This window comes from Colias eurytheme, chromosome 17, assembly GCF_061535395.1.
Source record: "Colias eurytheme isolate Ceu_HAF_F1 chromosome 17, ilColEury1 Martin Lab GWU primary, whole genome shotgun sequence".
Classification (NCBI taxonomy): Eukaryota; Metazoa; Arthropoda; class Insecta; order Lepidoptera; family Pieridae; genus Colias; species Colias eurytheme.
In genome coordinates, this window is record NC_142996.1 from 5,196,832 (window position 1) to 5,220,187 (window position 23,356).

General features: G+C 31.7%; 3 protein-coding genes across 5 annotated transcripts in view; 1 reads left to right on the forward strand and 2 right to left on the reverse strand.

Moving 5' to 3' along the window:
* Window positions 1-12,030, forward strand: part of LOC149901211 (cytochrome b5 reductase 4) — a 51,403-nt gene extending 39,373 nt beyond the window's left edge. For all 3 annotated transcript variants that reach the window (XM_090111354.1, XM_090111356.1, XM_090111355.1), the window contains 8 exons: window positions 7,674-7,820; window positions 8,036-8,104; window positions 8,187-8,821; window positions 9,174-9,387; window positions 9,620-9,807; window positions 10,759-10,859; window positions 11,312-11,401; window positions 11,789-12,030. In XM_090111354.1, coding sequence (XP_089967480.1) covers window positions 7,674-7,820; window positions 8,036-8,104; window positions 8,187-8,821; window positions 9,174-9,387; window positions 9,620-9,807; window positions 10,759-10,859; window positions 11,312-11,401; window positions 11,789-12,017 — 1,673 coding nt within the window. In that variant the 3' untranslated portion in view covers window positions 12,018-12,030. The remainder of the gene's footprint in view (window positions 1-7,673; window positions 7,821-8,035; window positions 8,105-8,186; window positions 8,822-9,173; window positions 9,388-9,619; window positions 9,808-10,758; window positions 10,860-11,311; window positions 11,402-11,788) is intronic.
* A 4,706-nt stretch (window positions 12,031-16,736) lies between these two features.
* On the reverse strand, window positions 16,737-20,429 carry Faf2 (Fas-associated factor 2). The gene is made up of 7 exons (XM_090111772.1): window positions 20,092-20,429; window positions 19,742-19,991; window positions 19,368-19,551; window positions 18,839-19,108; window positions 17,955-18,129; window positions 17,272-17,409; window positions 16,737-16,898 (listed from the first exon to the last, which is right to left on the reverse strand). The coding sequence occupies exons 1-7, from the start codon at window positions 20,224-20,226 to the stop codon at window positions 16,740-16,742; spliced, it is 1,311 nt and encodes a 436-aa protein (XP_089967898.1). The 5' UTR covers window positions 20,227-20,429; the 3' UTR covers window positions 16,737-16,739.
* Window positions 20,430-20,846: 417 nt separating this feature from the next.
* Window positions 20,847-22,727, reverse strand: LOC149901215 (uncharacterized). Its single transcript, XM_090111471.1, has 4 exons — window positions 22,546-22,727; window positions 21,800-21,968; window positions 21,066-21,263; window positions 20,847-20,945 (listed from the first exon to the last, which is right to left on the reverse strand). The coding sequence occupies exons 1-4, from the start codon at window positions 22,725-22,727 to the stop codon at window positions 20,847-20,849; spliced, it is 648 nt and encodes a 215-aa protein (XP_089967597.1).
* Window positions 22,728-23,356: the final 629 nt, after the last annotated feature.

Sequence of the window (23,356 nt, forward strand, 5' to 3'; positions counted from 1 at the left end):
GAGACCTATGTAAAGAAGACGTTCGATTATTTTCTTGTAACAATTAATTGGATTACTTACACAATAAATTATAACGCTCATTCGTTAAATAAATAAGAAAAATTCCGTCAATTACTGCCATCAAAGGAGATAATCCTAAAGTTTAAACGAATTTCTTTGTTAGCGTTCCTCGTCACGTCTTTTTGATCTACCTTAGCTGTGTTGTCTATTTTATTACCTTTTATGTTTCGTTTTGTGAAAGATTTATCACCTTGACAGTATCGAATTAACTATAGGTAACATTTTTCTCGAATAGTCTATGTAACATGAGTCTATTTGCGTTACTTAGTTTAACCGAGAATTCATCAAACGATTGAGAGCACTAAATCTAAAATGTATACCGAATTTCGTATGCATTGAAAAATAAATTGGATGATTTAATGTTGCTTAAAAATGTAAATGAAAAAATGTGATAAAGTATTTCTAATAAAATTAGGTACCTACCTATATATTTTAAAATTTTATATAAATGGATTCTATCCACAACGTTGGTGATTGGGGAAATTTCGAATTTAGATAATTAATCAACAGAGAATTATTGAGCCTAAGTTTTTAATTTACTATTGGTTGAGAATATTTTTCGAAGATTGATTCATAAGAAATGATATAATATGTAATATGTTTTTGCATTTTATAGCGTAGCGAGGAGCGGTCCGCCCCAGCTACGCCTGTTGTACATACATAATATGTAGTCTAGAACATTTTTTAAAATCGGTTCAGTAGTTCGAGATTTGCATCGAACAAACTAACTCTTCAGCTTTATATAATTAGTATAGATTTATTTTCTTGCTAATAAGAAATGAACGATTCCGAAATGTGAATAGTCCTCAAACAGTTGTTCATTGAAGGCGTTGCTGGGTTACTGCTTGAGAAATAAAAGAGATATATCATACAAAGCCAACATTTGTAATACAATATTTATCACAAATAATGATCGCTTTCGAAGCCTCTCATAAAAGCTCCGATACCCGCTTATTTTGTAGAACTGAGCACGATATCTATTCCTGTTCTTGACATGTCTATTGTTCCTGCCTTCATATCCGAACAACAAATAACACTGATTTGCTAAGGAAGTTATACTCGCTTATTATAACGCATGAATGATGCAGACAAGATGGAGTTATGTTTAATTAATATGTACATGACAAATATGTACCTATATAGTACCATAGAATATATGTATATATCTACTCTAACGCGATAGTACGTCGGTAAATAACATAAATATATTGGAATGCAGTCATCACGCATAATGATTTAATAGGTAGATGACAGAAATAGTAAAATTGGGAATAGTAATAACTTATAATGATGTTAACCATATAAAATAATAAGCACATTCTTCACATCTTCTAGATATGTTCTGTTTAACTTAGCTTTGCTGTGAGTTGAAATGACAGATAATTTATATTTGTGAAAATTGACGTCTAAAACTATTAAAAACAGGAACACTATCAGGAAGTCGTGAAATCAGGCAAACGATAATGCAATAGGTTCAATATCAATGAAATAATAAAGTTACAAATAAAACAAATGTTAGTCGAGATAACAGTTGCAAAGGGTTTTCTATCAACGTTTACAAAAAGGCGAGTTAATCCAATCTAAGAATAAAATAAGGGTACTTTCCGAAGGATATCCGACTTTTTCCTGCATCATTTATCAAGTGTTACATTTCTGCTAAGATTAACGTCGCATAAAGTTTTGTTGGAATCTTTCTTAAAGTATTTAATAGCCTTAGTTTGACATGTTTATAGCCTTTCTTAACATTTAATTCTAGTGGATATATTTTCTTGATATAATATTAAAAAATTATTGAAACTTTAATTAAAAAAATTAAAATATCCGAAGAACAAATGTATGACTTTACACGTGAACGCCCGGTAAAAACGAATATAATTTAAAGAGAAAAATATTCTTTGACAGTGTAAAAGAACATTTCATTTTTAACGTTGACAGCATAAACAGTCGGAGTGTAATGTAAAATGCATGCGTTGTTTTTATTTAGCTGAAAAACTGAATACATTTATTTTGCTTTCAACTGTAGACTATAGTATCAAAGTAAAAGAGTCAAGCTTCGAGTCAAGCTTTGACTGTATTGATTTCCTCGACATTACCGAAATGGGTCATCTGGTTATTTAACAGCGTTATTTTATTGCGCCTTAAGTTTTATACCATCGTAAGTTGCTTTTGTGAAGACGTTTTTATGGCAATTGGCAACCGCGAAAGTGAAAACAATGTTGGCGAATTATTATAAATTAATTTACTTTTACGCGTTATGAAATTGATGTAATATATATATATACGATATGATAAATAAAGGAGAGAAATGCTTCATTAAAATAAAATTGAGATATACAAAAGAGTGCAAAATTGCGACGAAACTACAGCGTCTTAAGTATGTTGGACACTTTCTTGACAAGACTACTAGGTACCCAAAAGTTAGGGTTTTAACACATTCAACGCTAATAAAAAAGGTTGACGTAATGTTTTTCACTTTGAAATTCGTTAGAACTTACAAAGGTCCCAATTACAAAGAGGAGAACACGTACCGTAAAAATGTGTAGAAAAAGTGCTAAGCAAGATCGTGCGAATAGGTACCTACCTATAACCTATACATATATTTAGTCGGAACAAGCGCTGGTAAAACTATATAAAATGGATATAAATACTTACTTTAAAACGCTTAGTATCTACTTGCAAAAAATTAGGTGAAGCATGAAAGAAGTAGCATGTATTATGAATTAGACTTAGTAACAAAAGTATCATTTTCTAATAAATTGACTTACATTATTTGGTAAATTTCCATTTCACCAGATTAAATAATAAAAAAATTAACACAACGTACCTCCAATGTTTATATGAGCCGTTTTATAGCACAGTATTAACACATTCTATTAAGGCGTGGCTTTTAGCAGAGCTTTCAGGTTTATTAAACGATAAATGTGATGTGATAAACACATTTCTTTCGTAATTGGATTGAAACGATTGTTAAATATTTTTCTTGTCACTATACGGTGGGGTTTTTATACAGAATATCTATAAAATCTTGAACCAATTGACTATTACGAGCATTATATAGTTACTATTGACGTATTCTGCTTTATGTAAACTATGTATTCAAATATTGTTTCAATTAGTACAGTTAACAAACACCCAGCTCTAATGAATGGAGATCAATCACACACAATTGAACTATATCGAGTTGAGTTACAGCTGCTGTGAACCGGATTATTTTGATGTATTATTATACAAATCTCCTAGAACATTTCTCAAAGAAACTGAAGAGCTTAGGGTACATTAACAGGCGAGGAAAGCAAAATAAGCTAGATTTAGGTTCAAGTAATCCCATTTCCGAAGAACTATTGTTATACTGAGCCATGTATTGGAACATAAATCAAACAAGAAACGTCATAAGAGCTGCTACATTATGAAACACGTCGTGTAGCTCATAGCTACGACTGCGAGTGCCTTTTATTCAATTTAGCATTCACCTTTGGGACAGACATTCAAATATCGCGTAAAAGCCTCCCATATCATCGTACTCATGTCTCTAACACAATTTTCAATGTGACAGCATCTATACAAAATGATATGATAGCATTAATTTAATAGGTTTATAGGCATTAGATCAATAATTTGCTTAGCTTCGTAGAGGCTGCTTTAAAATCCATTAACGTAAACCTCTCAAACTGTTTTGTTTACAGTGACTACGGGCCGATGTATCTTCGTCACGCTTTAATCTATACTTATATTATAAATGCGAAAGTAACTCTGTCTGTCTGTCTGTTACTCAATCACGCCTTAACTACAGAACCAATTTGCATGAAATTTGGTATAGAGATATTTTGATACCCGAGAAAGGACATAGGCTACTTTTTACCTCGGGAAATAGGATAAGTTTTTTCCCGGAAATCCCACGGGAACGGGAACTATGCGGGTTTTTCTTTGACTGCGCGGCGAAGCTGCGGGTAGAAAGCTAGTAATGTTCCACGCTTAAACATTCCACGCTGAAAAAATGTTATGTCAATCATCTGATTTAAATATTCATGAGAGATCTTCATAATTTTGTATGTATAGAATATATTTCTGTGCTGAGTGATGATCCATGTTAAAATGGTAACTTTCTTCCGTATTTCATTTGAATAAACATTTTATTTTTGTGAACTTTTGAAGAACAAAATTGCCTATGCCTGTAAAAAGATCGATACGTTGAGTCATAAAGTAAACGATCCGTGAATAACGATTTGTTTAAAAAACAATAAAATACGAGTGTTTGTTTGGAAACTCCTATAATTTACAAAGTTTGCAAATGTTGGGTGTACATTTACTTACCAAATTGCTAATTGGAGCTCAGCTTTACTCAAAAGTTATTGCATATATGTGTCTGGTGCGTATACTTTAAATTTGTCGTTAAAAAAGTCTATAAACGTTATTGTTATTCGTAGAATATTTAACTTGAGTGAGTAACAATATTCTCTATGGATACAGTTCAGTACTTCAGTATCAACTCAACATTCATGGAATATTCAAGCTGCATATTTCATTAAAAAAGATGAAACGAATAATATTGCCTTCTTTTAGTGCATTATCCTCCTCTCGACAAACACCCTCGTTGCTGAAACAAATATAAGCGCTATCAAAGCAGAGTGCGAAGACCGAGTGTATAAAAGAAAAAGTTATATCGGCAATAATTTCCTCGATAATAATTTTCCTCCTAGCGGCAGTTATTCCGCCTCATTTTCCTTGTTTAGTTAGGTATAAAAATAAAAACACTACGGAACCCTCATAAAAGTACCCTTGTGATATAGAAGCTTATATTTATCGCCTCTGGTTTTAATATATCTTGGTGGTGCAGACTAGATACTATTTTTATTAACGAGTTATGTTACTAACCTAAATCTAGCCTATTTATCACAATTTCACTTGTAATTGCCTCGGAGATTCGGTGGCTTCGTAGCAACAAGTCGTATGATTTATTACATATTTATGTTTAAATACAAATCCATTCAATTTGCCCTTCGAAACTTTTCTCATCGTCATTGATTTCATTCCCTTAAAAAGGTCGAAAATATGACATCCAAAAGACGGAGTCGTCTTACAACGAGATTATATTGTCAATATCCTCGATTTCCTCATGATTCAAGGAGAGTACAAACTTTACTCGCTAATATTGATACAGTGAGAGCCAATAATCAAACACTCCAGTTGAGCTAGAGCACTGTGCGATTAAAGCCATGTCTACAGAATAAATAAGCTTTATTTTGACTTGTTTACTTAGTGCAGTTCTGAATAAATTGGTATCACTCAACGGTTCAGCTTGCTTTCAACTTTTATAAGAATATCTCAGAACTCTTATAGCTAGATGGACTTAAAATTTCGACGAAATTGGATTACACTTGTAGTTGATGTTTTCTATTTTCAGGTTTCTCGACGAGCACTGCAATTTTTTAAATTGTACAACATAATAAAAACTAAGACCATTTTGATTCTTACAAAGTAGGTCAAAAATTTGTCAGTATAAGGCCTTATTCATTAATTCCTGATGAACTTTTTATTTATATTAGAAATTAATTAATATTCTCTGTATTTTATTCTAATACTGTGTTCTAAATAATTATAGCATTTGCACAAAGAGTAAATACGTAACACGGAATAGGAATTAATTACCGAGTTTATTCTCACCTTGCCCATTTAAACATGAATATAACTACAACTATAATAACTACAACATAAGGCGTTAATTACTTTTCCGCTACCGAATATGGTTTATTTCATACGTTTGTATTTTATAGCACCCACGGTTTTATGGAGATAAAATATTAACACCGTTTAGGATACGGGTATTGTAATTCAGAAAAATAGTATTATAACTTTAACCAAATTGAATGAAAAAAGCCTTACCTGATCATAGATTAATCTTCATTATATGTATTTCAGATGCCTTTGGAAATTTAATTAACCGGCCAAACTATCAAGGGATTTTGAGATTATACGCTCTAGGCTAAAATGATATAAATTTTCAATGTATTGAATAGTTAATGCAGTAGGGTCGAAAATCAATTAAGATATTTGAATATAATTTTAATATCATGACGTGGTAAAGCCCTAACACGGACTTTTACATGAATGGCGGATAGCAAACTTTGCGGCTACATTCCAGGGATAAATATTACTTAGAAGTTTTATAAAACAATTTTAATTTACAGGCTCGCTTCTGCGTTCTGTATGGGGATAATGAATATTTTATCTTGTAGATATATATATGGATATGATAGCATTTGAATTTTTATTAGCCCTTGATATAATCGTCTTATTACGCCGTAAATGTGTCAAAAGTTTTTGATCTAGCTTGTGTAATAAACTCCTCAGTGTGTTATTAATAGGGTGTCATGAGAAATAACTGATCATTAGCCAGAAATTCTCTCTATTACCACGTTGGAATTACTATGTAGGTATTCTTTGCTATTACCGCCGCGGCAAGCTATAATGTCTACATTATACCGAAATTATACTTCCAAGGCTGTACTATCTTCTTTTGACTCCGTTTTGCTCGTCTTAAATAGGTATCATTATAATAATGTTATGTCTCTTATATATTTTGTTTTTTTTTTTAGAAAACTCAAACCTAGTTTACTTTTATCTGTGATTTATATAAAGCATTGATGTGATATTTATTAAAAAGCTCTATCAACATACGATGAACTTTATTGAGATAAAATTGCCTATACTATGTTGAAATATTTAATTTTAATATCCAATGGAATTAAAGCCAAAATTTTAACGAAGTTACCAAAAGTATTACGTCAAATATGCTATTTATAGCTTTATCCTATTTGTGAAAATTTTACGTCATCAAGAAGGCAATGTAATTGAAATCCCCGCCCACATACATTGATGAAACTTGATTTTAGACCTTTGTAGAATATTGGAGACTCCATTACTTTAATACGACGTAATGTGCGGATAAATCCATGAGCTTAAAAGATTTCGTCACATCATCACTACAAAGTATAAAACAAAGTCGCTTTTTTGTACCTATATCCCTTTGTATGCATCTTTAAAACTACTCAACGGATTTTGATGCGGTTTTTTTTAATAGATAGAGTGATTCAAGAGGAAGGTTTAAGTATATAATTTATTAGGTTTTAGACAAAGCGGGCGAAGCCGCGGGCGTTAAACTAGTTTTCTAATAAGCTCCATTACTGATCATTCATGTTAAACAAAGAATATTTTCTAGTATTAGGTATATATAACACAATAAAAAAGCAAACTTCTAAACAATTTCATTAACTCCCCAACATTTTGGTATCCTCGAATTGAATTCCAATGGTTCTTCAAGAAACCTGTCTGGATAAACTTTGAAAACTTTGATGTCGATTTATATATTTTCAACTCGGAAAGAAAATTAAGCTATTTATTTGTTTGGAACTGTTAAGTTCTGTAATTTGTTTGATTATCGAGTTGCGGGTTTTCATATTAAAATAATTTTTACTACGCAATAAGTTTTAAGTAATTCGTTTTTGGATGTCAAGTTTGGTAAATAATGATTTAATACTCATGCATTTTTCAAAATGTGGTAACTCTTATACATAATGTTATTTTTAGCTTTCTCTAATGTTATGATTTTGTTATAGGCAACCCTCGCAACAAATGTGCTCTTCAACCTGGCCACAGTCTTATGGACTGGATACGATTGGGGAATTCCGGAAAAGATCTCACAGGCGTCGGTGGGCGGATGCGACCTGTTTCGCCTTCAGAACTTGCTTTACATAAGACACAAAGTATGTACCTATCAGTTTAAATGTCAAAGTTACATATTATGTACTCATATTTTTTTTACTTACATAAATTTACTTCACGTTCTTACCTTAGGTATAATTATTCGGATTCGGATTGATCATTAGGAAAAGCATTTTGTTTTTACTAGAGAAAGTTTAATTTGTTTGTGTAGCATATTCATTTAATAGATAAATTACCTACTCAACTTTTATTACAGATGATGCTTGGCTAGCTATTCGTGGACGAGTTTATAACATTACCTATTATTTACCATATCATCCGGGAGGTAGGTAACTCAATAATTTGTTAAAATCTGATTTATTTAACATTTTATTAAGTAAAAAAATCTGATCAATGTATGTTATCAGGTCCCGAAGAATTAATGCGTGGTGCTGGAATGGATGCTACAGAACTGTTTGACAAAGTACACCCCTGGGTGAACTATGATTCCTTATTAGCCAAATGTCTGGTAGGTCCACTTTCGTTTGATCGACCAGACGCTGAAGAACTATTCAATACTTCGATATCAAGTACAAAATCAGACAAACTAAAAGAGCCATCGAAAGCGCAGGAACTCGTCAGGAAATCAATGGAGAACCTAGCCAATTGCATAACACCCGTTAGGAAAAAGATCACGGCTAAAAGCGAGGAAAATGTCAAAGGTAGTCCCCCGAGTAAGATTATGCAGAGCTTAATTCAGTCAAGCGATTTACCTGTATCGATCAGCCGAAGGGCAGCGTCGAGTCCTGCTAAGACGATAAACAAATTGAAAGACTCGCCGGCCTCATTGCGATTCGATTGGATACAAACATCAGCAAAGCTTATAATTTCCATTTACACTGGACCTTTAGCTAACCCCGGTGGGTGTGCGAAGTTGTTAGAAGGATCCTTATTGATCGAGGTTGCAACCGACAGCTGGCTCAGAACAATTAGACTAATACCAGAAGGAAACTTAGTGGAACTGTTGCAATTAAGGGTATTTTCTGAAAGCGGTAAAATTGAAGTAAGTTATTTATATTAAATATCTTAAAATAGAAATATGGCTTTAATATAATTATAAATGAATATTTATTTGCGTTACGTTGAACTAACGTGTATATTTTTCTTCTTTTTACGTTAGTGCTTTATTAATTTAAAGGTCGACACCCCGTTCAGGGTTCACGTGTCTTGTTATTTCGCTTTTCAAAACATTTAAATATATAAACGGATTGATCTACACTGTTGAAAGTCCGTGGCTCCGTCTGCGTTAAATGATTTTTTTAACTCTATAGAATATTTATTTATTTATTCCTTTCTACTACAACACATAGAGATAAATTTTACACCATATTATTTTCTTTAATTGCCCTATATAGGTAGTGGCCATGAAATCCGAAAATAAAGTATGGAAGGGATGTGGTGAAACGATTTTCGGGGAGGCTATTCAAATAACGACTCCGAGGAAAATGGAGAGCCGTGTAATGGACGTCAGTAAAGTGTCCCATGACACCAGTCTTATTACATTGGCTCCGATAGCAGGGCCGGCTCTGGTCCCTTTGGGCCACCACGTTCGAGTTCATCATACTACAGGTTATTCTGCTGTGTATTTTGAAGAACTAATATTTTTATTTTATATTGAATTGGGCTGTCACGTAGTTGTAGTAATTAGGCAGTATATAGGGGTAAGGAAGACCCTTGTGTAAGGGTCTAAGATAAAATAATTAAATTGACCTACCTTATTGCTGATTCATGCCATCGTGGTTGTACCTCTAATGTAAATTAATATTATACTTAATGTTTTCTTAATGTGTAACTTTTCTAGATTCTGAATGTATCCGGTCTTACACACCGATTGGAGACGGTTGGGACAATCAGCGCAATGAATTCAGTGCTCTAAAATTAACGATTAAGCGCTACGAACTTGGAGCGCTATCTCCGCACCTAACATCCTTGAAACTTGGTGATTTAATTACGATATCGGGGCCTTATGGGAATTTTCAATTGCTACAGGTATGTTGGAGAGTGATTGCTTTTGTTATATATACTTCCTTTAACTACTTTAGTCGCATATATATTTTGATCAATCCCCTTCTGGGAATAGAGCTAGCTTTAGGCTATTAATAATTTTATTACCTTTCGTCACGCTTCCATATTTAGGTACATATTTCCGTGTATCTTTATTCACATAGAATTGGCGTGACCTACACGCAGTAGTAGTACGATATAGGTATATATTATATGTATATTTCTTACATAACCGTGTTCCGCACGAAGGTTGAAAGGGTATATAATACATTCCTAATCCTTCTTGTAAAACAAATCGCACCAAGACTTATGCGGAGGCGTTAGTGATTAATTGCTTAGGATGCTATTAATTGGTGTGTTGAAGAATATCATTATGTAATATAGACCTAAGGCTACTTTTAAACGACCTTTACTTTGTTAAAAAAGTTAGACATTTGACCAGAAATAAGCACAAAAAGCTATTTCAGTGCTATTCAGCCTTTAATCGTGTAATTCCTGTCTTACAATATGGAATATTTATTTCTATTTTTCCTCAATTTCTTAAAAGGGTCGACTTATGAATCGGGTTAGTCCCGGACATCAACTACGATTCAGTAAAACGCCTTATCACGAGCAATCTTGGGAGAAATATCTAGGACTAGATAGTTGAACTATACGAATTCGTTGATACCTTTAAGGATTGACTTCACGGATGTTTATTTTCGATAACCTTTAGGATTTAGATTTTTTCCCATCTACATTTAAGTAGATGGGAAAAAATCTTACGTTTTTAATTTCTTACGTTCATAATTTTTGCGCAAAAGAATTCACCTCGTAAACTTTACACATAGGTACCTAATAATATATTGAAGTATTGGCCCGCAATTCATCAATCATAACTTCTACGTCATCTGTTACAAGAAAAACAAATTTTTAGTATATTATTTTTCGTTCTAGTTGAAAGCAGTGAAGACTTTATACCTTATAGCAGCTGGTACGGGAATAACACCAATGTTAGGCTTGCTGAGGTTTATGTTGGGAAGATCTAATCCTAAATGGTAAGGTATAAGCTCTACAATAAAGAAACTAATTGCTAGACTTAAGTAATAACTGATTATTATGATGTACATATTACTGATATTCATTGATAGCTATCATAATAGATACATTTTGGTGAGGTTATCCCTTTTTATGAGGATACTTATCTTAACTACAAACTTGCTCGAAAAATGTTGGGTGAGCTAGCGATAAAAACGTTTCAGCTATTAAGTATATTGACAAATAATTTATATTCTCAAAAAAGCCATAAAATTCAAAAACACGGTATTTCAAGAAAACACATCTTTATCTCATATTTCAAAATGTAAATAATTTAATTTAAAGTTTTAAAATTTCCACCAGTAATGTAATAAATAAAATTACACACCGATTTTCAAGACCTTGGAACGTTTTGCTTGTACACTATAGATGCTTATTAAATTAAAATTTTAATAAATGTTTCTCATTTCAGCGAACGATTACATTTAGTATTCTTCAACAAAACAGAAGAGGATATACTTTTCAAAGATAAATTTGATGAAATGTCTCGACAAGACGACAGGTATTTATTAAATTACATTTTGTAACGATAAATATTTTCTCGCCACTCTTTAACGTGGATGAGGTTATCTATTGTTCACTTGATACTAACAATTATTAATTACACTTAATGAAAGTATTAATTTTGTTAACCATTTATGATTCAACTAATTAGTTTTGTACCTTGACCTACTTATATATTTGCTTACCATTTTTCGTGTAAAAGAGTTTATCTGCTTATTTCTGAGGGCTTAGACTGTTTTTAGTAATACATATATATCTTCTTACTCTTTCATTAAATTAATTATTTTGTAAAATATTCACTTCTAATATAATATAAAAAAGTAAAATAGCACCTATGTCTAAATTTTATTAGTAGACTTGTACAGTTCTAACATCTTTGTTACAGATTAAACGTATTGCATGTCCTGTCAAACGAACCAGCTTGGACCGGCCTGAAAGGAAGAATAAGCCTCGACATACTCTCTCAAGTGGTTAAAAAAGAATCTATCAATTCCTCGGAAGAGAACACCCATTTCGCATGTCTCTGTGGACCTACGGAGTTTACACACACCGGCATGGACTTATTAAAGAAAATCGGCATGAAAGAAAGCCAAATACATGCGTTTATCGGATAATATATATATATATATATATAATAAAACTTAATTATTATAATAATGTGATGTGCAATGTATTTTTAAATAGTTTTTACGTGTCCTGCACTTTTAAAGTATATTTCTATAAATATGAAGATTCTGGTATATAAAAGACAAAATAGGTTATTTAAGTCGGAATATTGATTACCTAATTAGTATTAAATATAAATCATAATTAAGTATTGTTAAGATTATGCAAAAAGCACTAAGCACGTCCGGTGAGTGAGACATAATGTAAGTAAACTTTGAATAGTACCTACGTGGCAATTTTATTATTTCCTTAAAATCCGAAATACTGTAAAATAAAATTATCATCGCGATATAAACTAGCTACATCCAAATACTAACCTATTTAATATACGTACATAGGATAAGTTTTAGGTACTTATGTTCCTTTAGGCCTCGGTTACACAATGAAGCTTTGATATATTTACCTACATTATTTACATATTGATTACATACCTATAAAAAAGTGAAAATCGAAGTTTTATTTGGGGTATTGCTCACTCAGTGTGTATAACAGGTCTTCATATTATAATCCATCCATAAAAAAATTAAAATACCTTTGCATTTAAATTAAGTACTACAAAAAATCCTATTTATTGTATATTACGACAGAAAATAATAAATAATTTGGAAAATCCAAAAGTGCACGCCTCATAATTTTTTTTTAATAAATATTTATTAATTATTATTTTTGTTTATTTAATAACAATTAAACCACATCGAATCAGACCCTGAAAAATGAAAGGGTTCTATTCCTGAGCATACTCAAGCGTAAGAGAAAAAAAAAGACTCGATTAGTAAAGTATTTCGGTCGCTATCGTGTTAACAAGAAAAAGGATCCGCACATACAGACACACGGACGTCCAAGACAGAACTTTTTTAAACTGTTTTTTAACTAGTTTAAATAACAAAAATGACATCAAAAATATCATGAACGTTAAAAATAGTGTTTTTTCTTAATATGTGTGTGTATGTATTATCTTACAAGTGCAATGTATGATACATAAAGACATTTTAAGTTTGAAAAATCAGATGTTTTGCGCGAAGTGACAGTAGTACCCACCTCAACGCTTCGCTTATGAGGCGTGCAATAGCAGTTTAATTTTTTATTGACGCTCAAATAAATAGTAATTGTTATATAAAATGGATCAAAAAAATTATTTCGGATTAGTTTTTAAATTATAAAGTTGTAAATAAATCTTCTATTATACGATAGTTCAAACTTTAAAGTTACCTTTAGAAATCAATTTATATTTTCTAACCTTTAAAATAAAATTTTGAGAAAGTTTCTAAAATAGATTTAATATAGTTTTAGTAACAAATTTTATTTTATAAATAGGTGATTTGGTTTGTTGTAAAAATTTAAAGTGCCTACATTCCAAGTAATATTTGTTTTAAGTGTACATTGTATTTTTTGGTATGCAGTTGGTTTATAAATAAAATGAAAATACTGATAACTAGTTGTTTTTGTTATTTTCTCCCAGTTTTTTTAAGTTTCCCAATATACTGCTACTTGAAACCTATAGCACGATGTTGATAAGGTGCTGAGTGACTATTGCGAATAATTCAGAACACTAGAAATAAGATCGATTAACTACATATGCGAATATTTTATTGGCAGCGCCACAATCACATAAAGTCAACTAAGATTGTCTCCCGGGAACTATATTAACACCAAGAAACTTTCAAGTCTCTAGGCCCTAAGGACAAACCGTTATAGCTAATACTCTTCTTGGAACATGTTAAGTAATTACTAATGTACTTAGGTACCTAGAGTTTAGTTTCGTTTCCTAGAGCAATTTATTAAATATCAAATTTCATTAGATAAGATCAGCCCCCCTAGTCAAGTGGCTTTCTGTTAGCGTAGCGTTCAATAGAATAGACTACGAATGTATGAGATTGACGTAGGCTGTAGATAAACGTATCTACAGGTTACGTCAATCTCATACATTCGTAGTCTATTCTATTGAACGCTACGCTAACAGAAAGCCACTTGACTAGGGGGGCAGGGTCGTTAGGAAAGTGTTGTTAAATAAAACACAATATAAAGGAACATTGTTATATTACAACAAAACATTACACAAATCATATCAAACTAAATGCTTGCAGTAACAAATCCTCAGCACCTTTGGTACTCTCACTGCCCTTTTCACAACTTATCACAAGTTCTTCACCGGCCATATTGCGAGCGTAGAAAAGCAAAATGAAATGCGAGAAAGCAATGCGGGATGTTTTGAAATGTAGTATTACACAGTACTAGATATAAGATATGACTTTATAGCAATGATATTATAAGTAGAAAGCTGTAGATAGGTTAGGGAGCGACACGTTAAAATGTGCCTTATTAGTTCAGTTGTCTCTTTTTCGGTAACGATAATTCAATCATGCCATCTCACTTTAACGCCTGTGCGTTATTGTGCCGTTTTTGAAGATCAAAATATGTTGTGTTGGTAATCTTTCCAGAACTTTTTACTTATAATTGCTTAATAGAGTATTAATATTCTAGCACTGGACATGTATGAAATTGTGTTGTTTGAAAATCGGACATTTGATACATACGTTTCCTATTAGCGAATATTTTTCTGTGCATGCGCCTAGATAACCTTTTTTTAATAACCGAGATAATATGTGACACAAATTGACTTGTCGTCTAATACATAACTTATTATTTAGTTTATGGAACATTGGGATAATGACGAATTATATAGTGCCAAAATTTGTAAATATGTACATATATTTATAGACAATATATGATAATAAGTTGTTAATCGTAATTCAAATATTCCAGATAGAATTTAGGATCATTCCTGATATATTAAACAATATTTCACTATTGCCGTTATTGCAATGCATCATAAACCTTGAATATTTTAATATAGAGATAATAAAAATATCCGAATCATAACAAGCTTCCCTTTTGGAATGCAACCAAACCAAACTTAATTTATAATTTGACGTAGTAAATGGCAATGCCAACCGTTAGTTTTACCATTTACGAACACAAAAAATGTTTTTGTTGAAATTCTATTACTTACAATTTAACATTAATTATATACTACATTGTTATTATCAACGCGGTTCATATCCGAAATTTCACGAAAAAATTAAATTTAACGAATGAAATTAGACAATGGATTCCAAGTCAGAGAAAAAAGCTAATTTATAATGCGTTTTGTATTCGCAACATTACATTTTTAGAGACAAATTTTTGATAGAACACCAATATTAAAACATATTGTATCAATATTTTACGTAAAATTAAAGACACCGCACATCAAACATCAATGCAATATTACATTCCTACCATGTCGTATACCCTATTTACAATACATATAATTTTGAACTACTGTACATATAAAAGGATTATTATACAATTATGTTTCTAATTACTCATAAAAACACATAGAATTTGAAAAACAGAGAAATCGGAGATATGTAATCAAAATTATCTTTTAAATGCATACTTTGAATTTGTAACAAACAAAGATTTACTAGAAATTTTTGAACCAACGTTTTAATTTGCTTGTGATGTGTTATGATAATTAAATTTGAACACTGAAATTTCCGTCTAATTGAATTACTGAAATAGACATAGACACAAATTTTTCAACATCGAGAATATAATATAACACTCCGCTAAAACATTTATTTATAACTGTGACACGCAATACTTGCTTATAGAACATGAAAGTTAAATGCCTATTTTTATGCAATATAGATACTCAATATAGATACTTACTCGGTTTCAAACATGAGTACAAACTAAAGTTGACTTAAAGTTAGCATCTTCTAGCTACGTTCTTAAATATAAGGGATTCAAGTCTCAAGTTAAGTTCAAATACAACCCTGTCCTTGAAATTTGGGATTTAAAAGTTATGTAAACATTTGTTGTGATTGTTTTTTTTTTTTTTGTTCTTTTATGAGAACTTGTGACCTTTAGACAGGCTATAAACATTTTATAGGAAATTCTAGGGCTTGTATAATGTATATTTTATTAAGTACGTACTCATATTAATTTTTAATATTATGATTGATATATTAGCTAAAGACGGGGACATGTACAATTAGTCATGGATATCGTGAAATGTCTTTTTGTTCACTTTTTCAATTTTAATTCCATATATAAATGGACACATTATTAAAAGTATAATCCAGCGACATGTTTTTAGAAATATCTTTATTGTCAAAGAAAATTACGCAGGTAGGTAGGTACTTTACATCAAAAGAAAATGGTATGATTCCTATTTCAGAAGAACTTTACTTATTTTTTAGTACATAATATTATGCCAAATATGTAATTCTTTGAACTGTCCATAGTAATCATTTACTAATGAACTTAAAACTTAATGCTTCACAACTAAATGAGCATAATGAAAATATTTACAACAATAAATTACACAATTATCAATTAAATAGGTACCATTACACCATAATTTGTCCGAATTTATACAATATGCATAGATAATAAAACATTTTATAAAAGGTTTTCAACCAAATTATTCGTACCTATTGCTTTTATGAACTAAACATATTCTACCAATTTGTAACCAAAACCGAAGAACAAAATTTAAAATTTGAATAAATATAAGAAATTTCGCGCTCATTCGCCACAGATAACAAAAATATTTGTTTTCTAAAATAAAAAAAAAAGAACAATGTTTCTTAACGGCTAGTAATTTAATCTTTATTGACATTTTATGCGTTTACATCGTTGACGAAGAGAACATCGCGATCTTTGAGGCCGACATCGACGAGTTTAGAATGGCCGCGAGATAGGACACGTTTCGGGAAATTTGTCGTGATTTCAAACTCTTCAGGCGACTGTGGATGGCTAAAGACGAAATCGTAGAGATCCTGAAATGATAATGTTAATTTCATTATAGGAACAAAATTAAAAAGAAGTACAATTTTTCATAAATTAAAACATGTATGGTATGTCTCAGAATCTATACATATATGTATTTATAAATTAGCTGAGTTATATGGCTGAAACTTTCACCAACAAACATATAGGCGAGAAGAATACAGAATTATAGAACATTTGGAATTAGTTCGTAATTATGCAATATATCATTCGTAATTATTAAATAAAATGATATTTAATAAAACACATCTAAAGAGCAAAACTTACGTTTAAATTAAATCCCAAAAATATCGAAATGTAATTTTTCCTTCTTCTTTCGTCCAAATAATACAATTACTCAAACAATGATAATTATAGACTCACCTTAGTGGTGTTAGCGAAAAGAAAACGCCTTGTTAGCCTCTCTCCAGTCGGCAGACGGATAAGTAAAGCCAATGCTTCTGGACCAGCTTTTGGTTCTTCAGGTAACTGTTCCGCTATTGCAACTCTTGCTGCTTCCACCTGTAGGAGAATTTTAAATTATGAATTAATAACTAACAACGTAATGTGTGTAAATGTGTAATTTTTGCTTTTTAAACTACATTATTACTTAATCCATCAGTCCCCGGAATCACAGACACAATAGATAATCTATTGTGTCGCGCCCCGATCGGCGCGCTCGGTGGTCAATGGGTTAAACAAATCTATACTAATATTATAAAGCTGAACAGTTTGTTTGTTTGAACGCACTAATCTCAGGAACTACTGGTCAGATTTGAAAAATTCTTTCGATGTTACATAGCCCATTTATCGAGGAAGGCTATAGGCTATATATCATCACGCTAAGACCAACAGGAGGGGAGCCACGCGGGTAAAACCGCGAGGCACAGCTAGTATATCTATAATTTAACAAATCGCTAATACTGTTTGTATTTTTCAAATAAAACATAGGAGTGCCAAAGTCGACTTCATGTATGAATTTAAATATTTTCAAGTACGTAATTAAAGGCAGTCCATCGTGCCACCTGGCAGGAACATAACCTCGTATCCTCTATCCTGATACAAACCTCCAGTTTATGACGTTCCTCCTCTTCCCTCCGCTGCAAATCCTCGTGCTCGCGTTGAGCTCGTGCAGCTCTATCGGCTGCCCGACGCCGTTCCTTCTCTTGATCAGCGGCTAAAGATTCGGCGTATGCTTCGTCTTGGGCAGCTCGGAGACGCGCTGTTACTTCGCGCTCCACTCTGAAGATAGTAAAAAGTAAAATTTTTCTTCTTCTATGAATTGCTGAGATAATGAAATATAATAATAATATTATTTGACTAGCTTACCGCCCGCGGCTTCGCCCGCTATGTCTAAAATCTAATAAATTATATACTAAAACCTTCCTCTTGAATCACTCTATTATCTAAAATAGAGTTAGAATTATCTAAAAAAAACCGCATCAAAATCCGTTGCGTAGTTTTAAAGATTTAAGCATACAAAGGGACATAGGGACAGAGAAAGCGACTTTGTTTTATACTATGTGATGATGATGAATGATTAAAGTTAACAGTTAGTTTTTAGTAAGAATAGCTATCATGTATTTTGAAGTGCAGAGTTAACACAAGTGAAGCCAGAGCATGTGGAAAAATAATAATAATAATAAAAATCTTTATTGACATAATAATTGTACAGGTCTAGATAATGAATCCTTCGACTCCTGAACTAGTTAAAACTGTGTCTCAGGAGCCAGAGGCTTCTCCCAATATTGATCATAGTATTATGTCTATAAACTAAACTAAAAGCGGAAAGTGTATTAATATTTACAAAGTGCTATATTTGGGTATTTAATTTAAGTTTCAAACTGATGGATGAATACAGATTATACTGCTTACTAATTATTTAAGAAAAACTTAAACATTTATGATAAGTAAATGAAATAAAAAATAAATTATATGTGTACTTCATTACCTGTCGGCTCTAGCAGCAGTAAGGTACGGTTCATTTTCCGAAACAATCCTCTGTAATCTATTTATGAGTTGGTTTGGTGAACATGACCCTTCGCTCCTCGCTACCACAGTCATACGGTGATCTCGCACACAAACAACACAGAGCAATGGATATCTCCGCCCACCAACTGATTGTGCGACCCTCCAACCCTCTGAGGTGTCAACTGAACAACCCCAGAAGAGAGCATGAGTATTGATATATTGGATTACCCCTGGATCTGTTAGAGTATTCCTGGAAGAAAATAAACAATGTGTGTATCAAGATTCAGTAGCTTAAAAGGTTTGCTAAAATTGTTAGTGTTATTTTTTATTCGCAATATCAAACAATTATAAATTAAAGTGAGAAGAATATTAAATTTACCTGTAAATTGAAACAGTTTTCTGAGTAAGAATCATACAATATACAATATAATATATAAAACAATAAATTGAATGCAATTAGGCATTACATTTCCGTTGTATACTGTAACAGCATTGTATGCATAGATTACCTGCAGAAATTTAATGTCTCTGGTGCGGACTCTGAATGTAAGTATACAATGAGGAACCTCAGTTCATTTTTGGCATCATTCAGTGCCTGAGCATAAGTGCCCTGATAGAATACAGGGTGGGGGTTGAAACGTGAATTGTAGTTGTTTATGAATCCCATGACATCCCCCAGGGGATCTGTGACCACTGAAATAAATATAATTATTAGATGACAGTATACAATATGGATGCAAGTCAAATGTTTACAAGTACATAATTATAATATTTCAGTTTCAGTTTCATTGAATGAATTGTTAGGTAATAATATGTTCAAAAAATAACTTTCACACTACTATCAATTCATAAAATTAAATTATATTAATATATGAATACTTACATCTTCGGTCATCATTCCTTATGAAACTTAATAATAAATTCAAAACTGATGATATTGTACTATAGCACACAGATACAACTAGGTTAACTACATAACGGAAGAGGCCAGTTACGCCGCCAGGTCCTTCTGGGGCATCGTCTGTGAAGACTTGTTGTGCTATGTGGTCGTGAACGACTGGGGGCGCCCGCGCTTCTGTGGCAAACACGGAAGGCCTGCCTTCCCTTATATTTAGTTGCTCTTGTATCGCTACCTTAAATTAAACACAAAAATTGTCAGTAAAAGTAATATAAAGATCTGTGACCTAAAAAACGTTGTTTGATCGATATAACATACTTTCGATATAAACTTACCTCCAAATCCCACTGATGTCTTTGTAAAACATCTCTACATATTGACATATCCTCGATACCCGTTAAATCTTGAAATTGCAGTATTTTATCAGTTTGTTCTGTGGTCAGGCCCATCGCATTGTCTTCTAGATCCATTTTTTCGTAAAAATAAACAACAACAAAATCGCAAACAGTAATTAAATATTCGTAAATCTACATACGTGTACTTATCTCCTTAAACCTATGCAATTATTTTAAAGTTATATGTAAATACTTTAATTTTATTTTTAGTTTTTAAATGAACAATAACTAATCTTGTTTCAGTTTTCCGACATCATCTATTGAGATATGTCATTATTGTGTCCATAGATAATACTGTTGTGTCATTCATCATTGTCAAAACCAAAAACTCGTGTCAATTAAATTAGCGCTATCCAAGAAGCATATATCTAATCTCGGAGCAAATAGCAATTAACAGGCTAGTTAATTGCTCCGAGTATCTAATACACTCTATACACTGGAGATTGCACTATGATCATTAACTTGTAACAAGAAAATATGACCTTGAATGACGCCTGTATGTTTTTTTATCCCTTTCACACCTAACTTGGCAAGTTGGTGTGAAAGGGATAAAAAGAGAACCAATTTTTGATCTTTTTTTTATTGTAATATTTATTTAATAACATACATATTATAATCTTAATGAATGTTCATATAGAGAAATAGAGTTCATACACGGAAATAAAATACCAATGTAAGGTGAAATAGGACTTTATTTATTTAGAATCTTTTATTGGTGGTTGTTGCATATTCTCTGGGACAGCTTCAGGTGGAACTGAGGGATCTTCATCAGGATCGTCATATAAGTATTCTGCCTAAGAAATTCAATGAAAAATAAAATAGATTATTTTATAATTTCAATGAATCTACATTGCATCTACATCGAATTAAATATTTATAATATTATAAAAAGGTATTTATTTCCCTTTTCCTACCTTTATTTCATTTAGTTCAGGCGCCCGGCTAAAAATACTTTCAACAAATTCCTCATAGAACACATTTCCATTTCCAGAAACATTTGCGTCACGTAACATTTCTAAAGTTTCCGATTCATTAAAAACATCACCATAGGTATTCACAATTACTTTTATTTCTTCTATGTCTAAAAAACTTCTCTTTTCTGTGTCGAAAACCTAACAAAAATATATAAGTTTTAAAGTTTATTTTGTTAGAAATAAAAACAAAAAACATAAAATATCGCAGCTATTGGCCCGTAATAAATAAACAAGCCATTTATTTCGTATGGCGAAGAGCATTTTATGCGTCATCAGTCATTTCAAAGTCTAGGAATCAGCTTTCAGTTAATAAAATATGTAAATGTGTGAAGTCCCATGTCCCCTGGCTAGTGGGGTAAGGGAAAGGGACAGATGCATTATGCTTTACATTATGCATACATCTGTTTCACTGATGGATTTTTCTTTAGGGATAAGTCTGTAGGTGATCAATCTGGCAGGCCAGACCGAACTTTTTTTTTGATTCCCCGGGTATCGACCCCAGGACCCCTCGGTTCTGCGCTCTCGCGTTAACCACTATACCAATGAAGCGGTCCTATTCACTTATTATTCATTCCGTTATTTTTGTGGTACATACGTGGGTACATACATATAATTATTTAAATAACCTCTTAATTATGATATATTTTGTTAATAATCTGTAACCCTTTTTATACCTTAAAAGCTAATTTTAATTCGTGTTTTAAATTTGGTATTAACGTCCATTTATTCAACATATAAATCATTTGTTCTTTTGTTAACATTCTTGATAGACCAGCTTTTAATTTTTCTGCTTCAATCATAATTTCTCCATAGGTTGGATAATGAAAACTTCTTCTATGAATTCTACCAATTATGAATTTTAAAATGTTAATCACAATATGCGATAAAAGTTAGAGAATAATAGAGTTTTTTTTTTGTTTAAGATTCTTAAAAAAATTGTGCGTGACACTGAAAATTCTGAATACCAAATCATAAAGATATAGTAAGTGAATACCTTATCTTAATATTTTAATTATTAAACTTTTTCTATATTGAAGTGAAACTTCTTTTATAAGCGCATTGAGAGTAAAATTTCACGGTCAAGTCATGGCAACACCGTACGTCATGGATTAAGGCGACGATTTTGCCAAAGAAGTTTCACTTCTGACACATCGTTTATCGATCTTTTTTTATATAATACTAGCTTTCCGCCTGCGGCTTCGCCCGCGTTTTCAAAAAAAAACCCGCATAGTTCCCGTTCCCGTGGGATTTCCGGGATAAAACCTAGCCTATGTCACTCAGAAATGATGTAGCTTTCCAACAGTGAAAGAATTTTTCAAATCTGCCAAGTAGTTTCGGAGCCTATTCAATTCATACAAACAAACAAACAAAAAATCAAACCTTTCCTCTTTATAATATTTGTATAGATGTATAGATTTACTTTTTAAGCTCCAAAAACTGTTTGAGATCGTCTATAGTTATAACATTTATGGGATCTCCATTGTTTATAACCAAACGCGGCTTAGAAGTTGCATCAAACCACTCTGAAATTTCTGTTAGTTGCTCTTCAGTAAAATTTATATTCACATTTCTCAATGGATCATAAACATCAAATGTTCCCATCTTTTGTAAACTGGTATAATAATTTATTGATAATTAATATTCAAAAGTACAACAGAGAAATTTTGAAAAAAAGACGTCTTCCAACTAAGACAATATAAGGACAATATTATTAAATTAGCATATTGATTGTCATGAGCTGACATAAACATAAATACCAATTTATCTATGACCACAAAATAACAAAAAATAGCCGAGCAAAGAGTATATTGTGGAGTATATCAAATCAAAATGCATGGTAAAACTGTGGGAAAAACATACAAAGAAAGTACATGTGTGTCTATTATAAATGTTTAGACTAAAAAAATAATACCCAGTAATAATAAATATTTATCTAATAGGGACTTGACTGTTATATTTTTAGGATCCTACTAGCACTATGTTGCCCCATAGAGCTATAAATTACAATAATTTAGAATACTAAAGTAAAAACATCTCTTTGTGAGAACGGTTTCAGTTTTTAGTCAAAATATATAATTCGGTACAAAATAATTTTGTATTTTAGAGATCTGTGTGTCGAAGGAATTCAATATGTTGATTTGATGTTTAGCAATACATAATATATCAATATATTATTATAAAATACTCATAAAATATTTCGTGAACATGAATGCTAATATTCAAATCGACTC

Coding starts and splice junctions, on each gene's coding strand:
- Faf2 (XM_090111772.1), bottom strand. CDS start 20,226: ATGGATCTAGAAGACAATGCGATGGGCCTGACCACAGAACAAACTGAT. Junction 19,552..19,741: donor AAGGAATGATGACCGAAGAT/GTAAGTATTCAT, acceptor TATTTATTTCAG/TGGTCACAGATCCCCTGGGG. Junction 18,130..18,838: donor ACTGCTGCTAGAGCCGACAG/GTAATGAAGTAC, acceptor TACTATCTTCAG/AGTGGAGCGCGAAGTAACAG.
- LOC149901215 (XM_090111471.1), bottom strand. CDS start 22,727: ATGGGAACATTTGATGTTTATGATCCATTGAGAAATGTGAATATAAAT. Junction 21,969..22,545: donor CAGTTTTTGGAGCTTAAAAA/GTAAATCTATAC, acceptor CATAATTGGTAG/AATTCATAGAAGAAGTTTTC. Junction 21,264..21,799: donor AATTAAAATTAGCTTTTAAG/GTATAAAAAGGG, acceptor TATTTTTGTTAG/GTTTTCGACACAGAAAAGAG.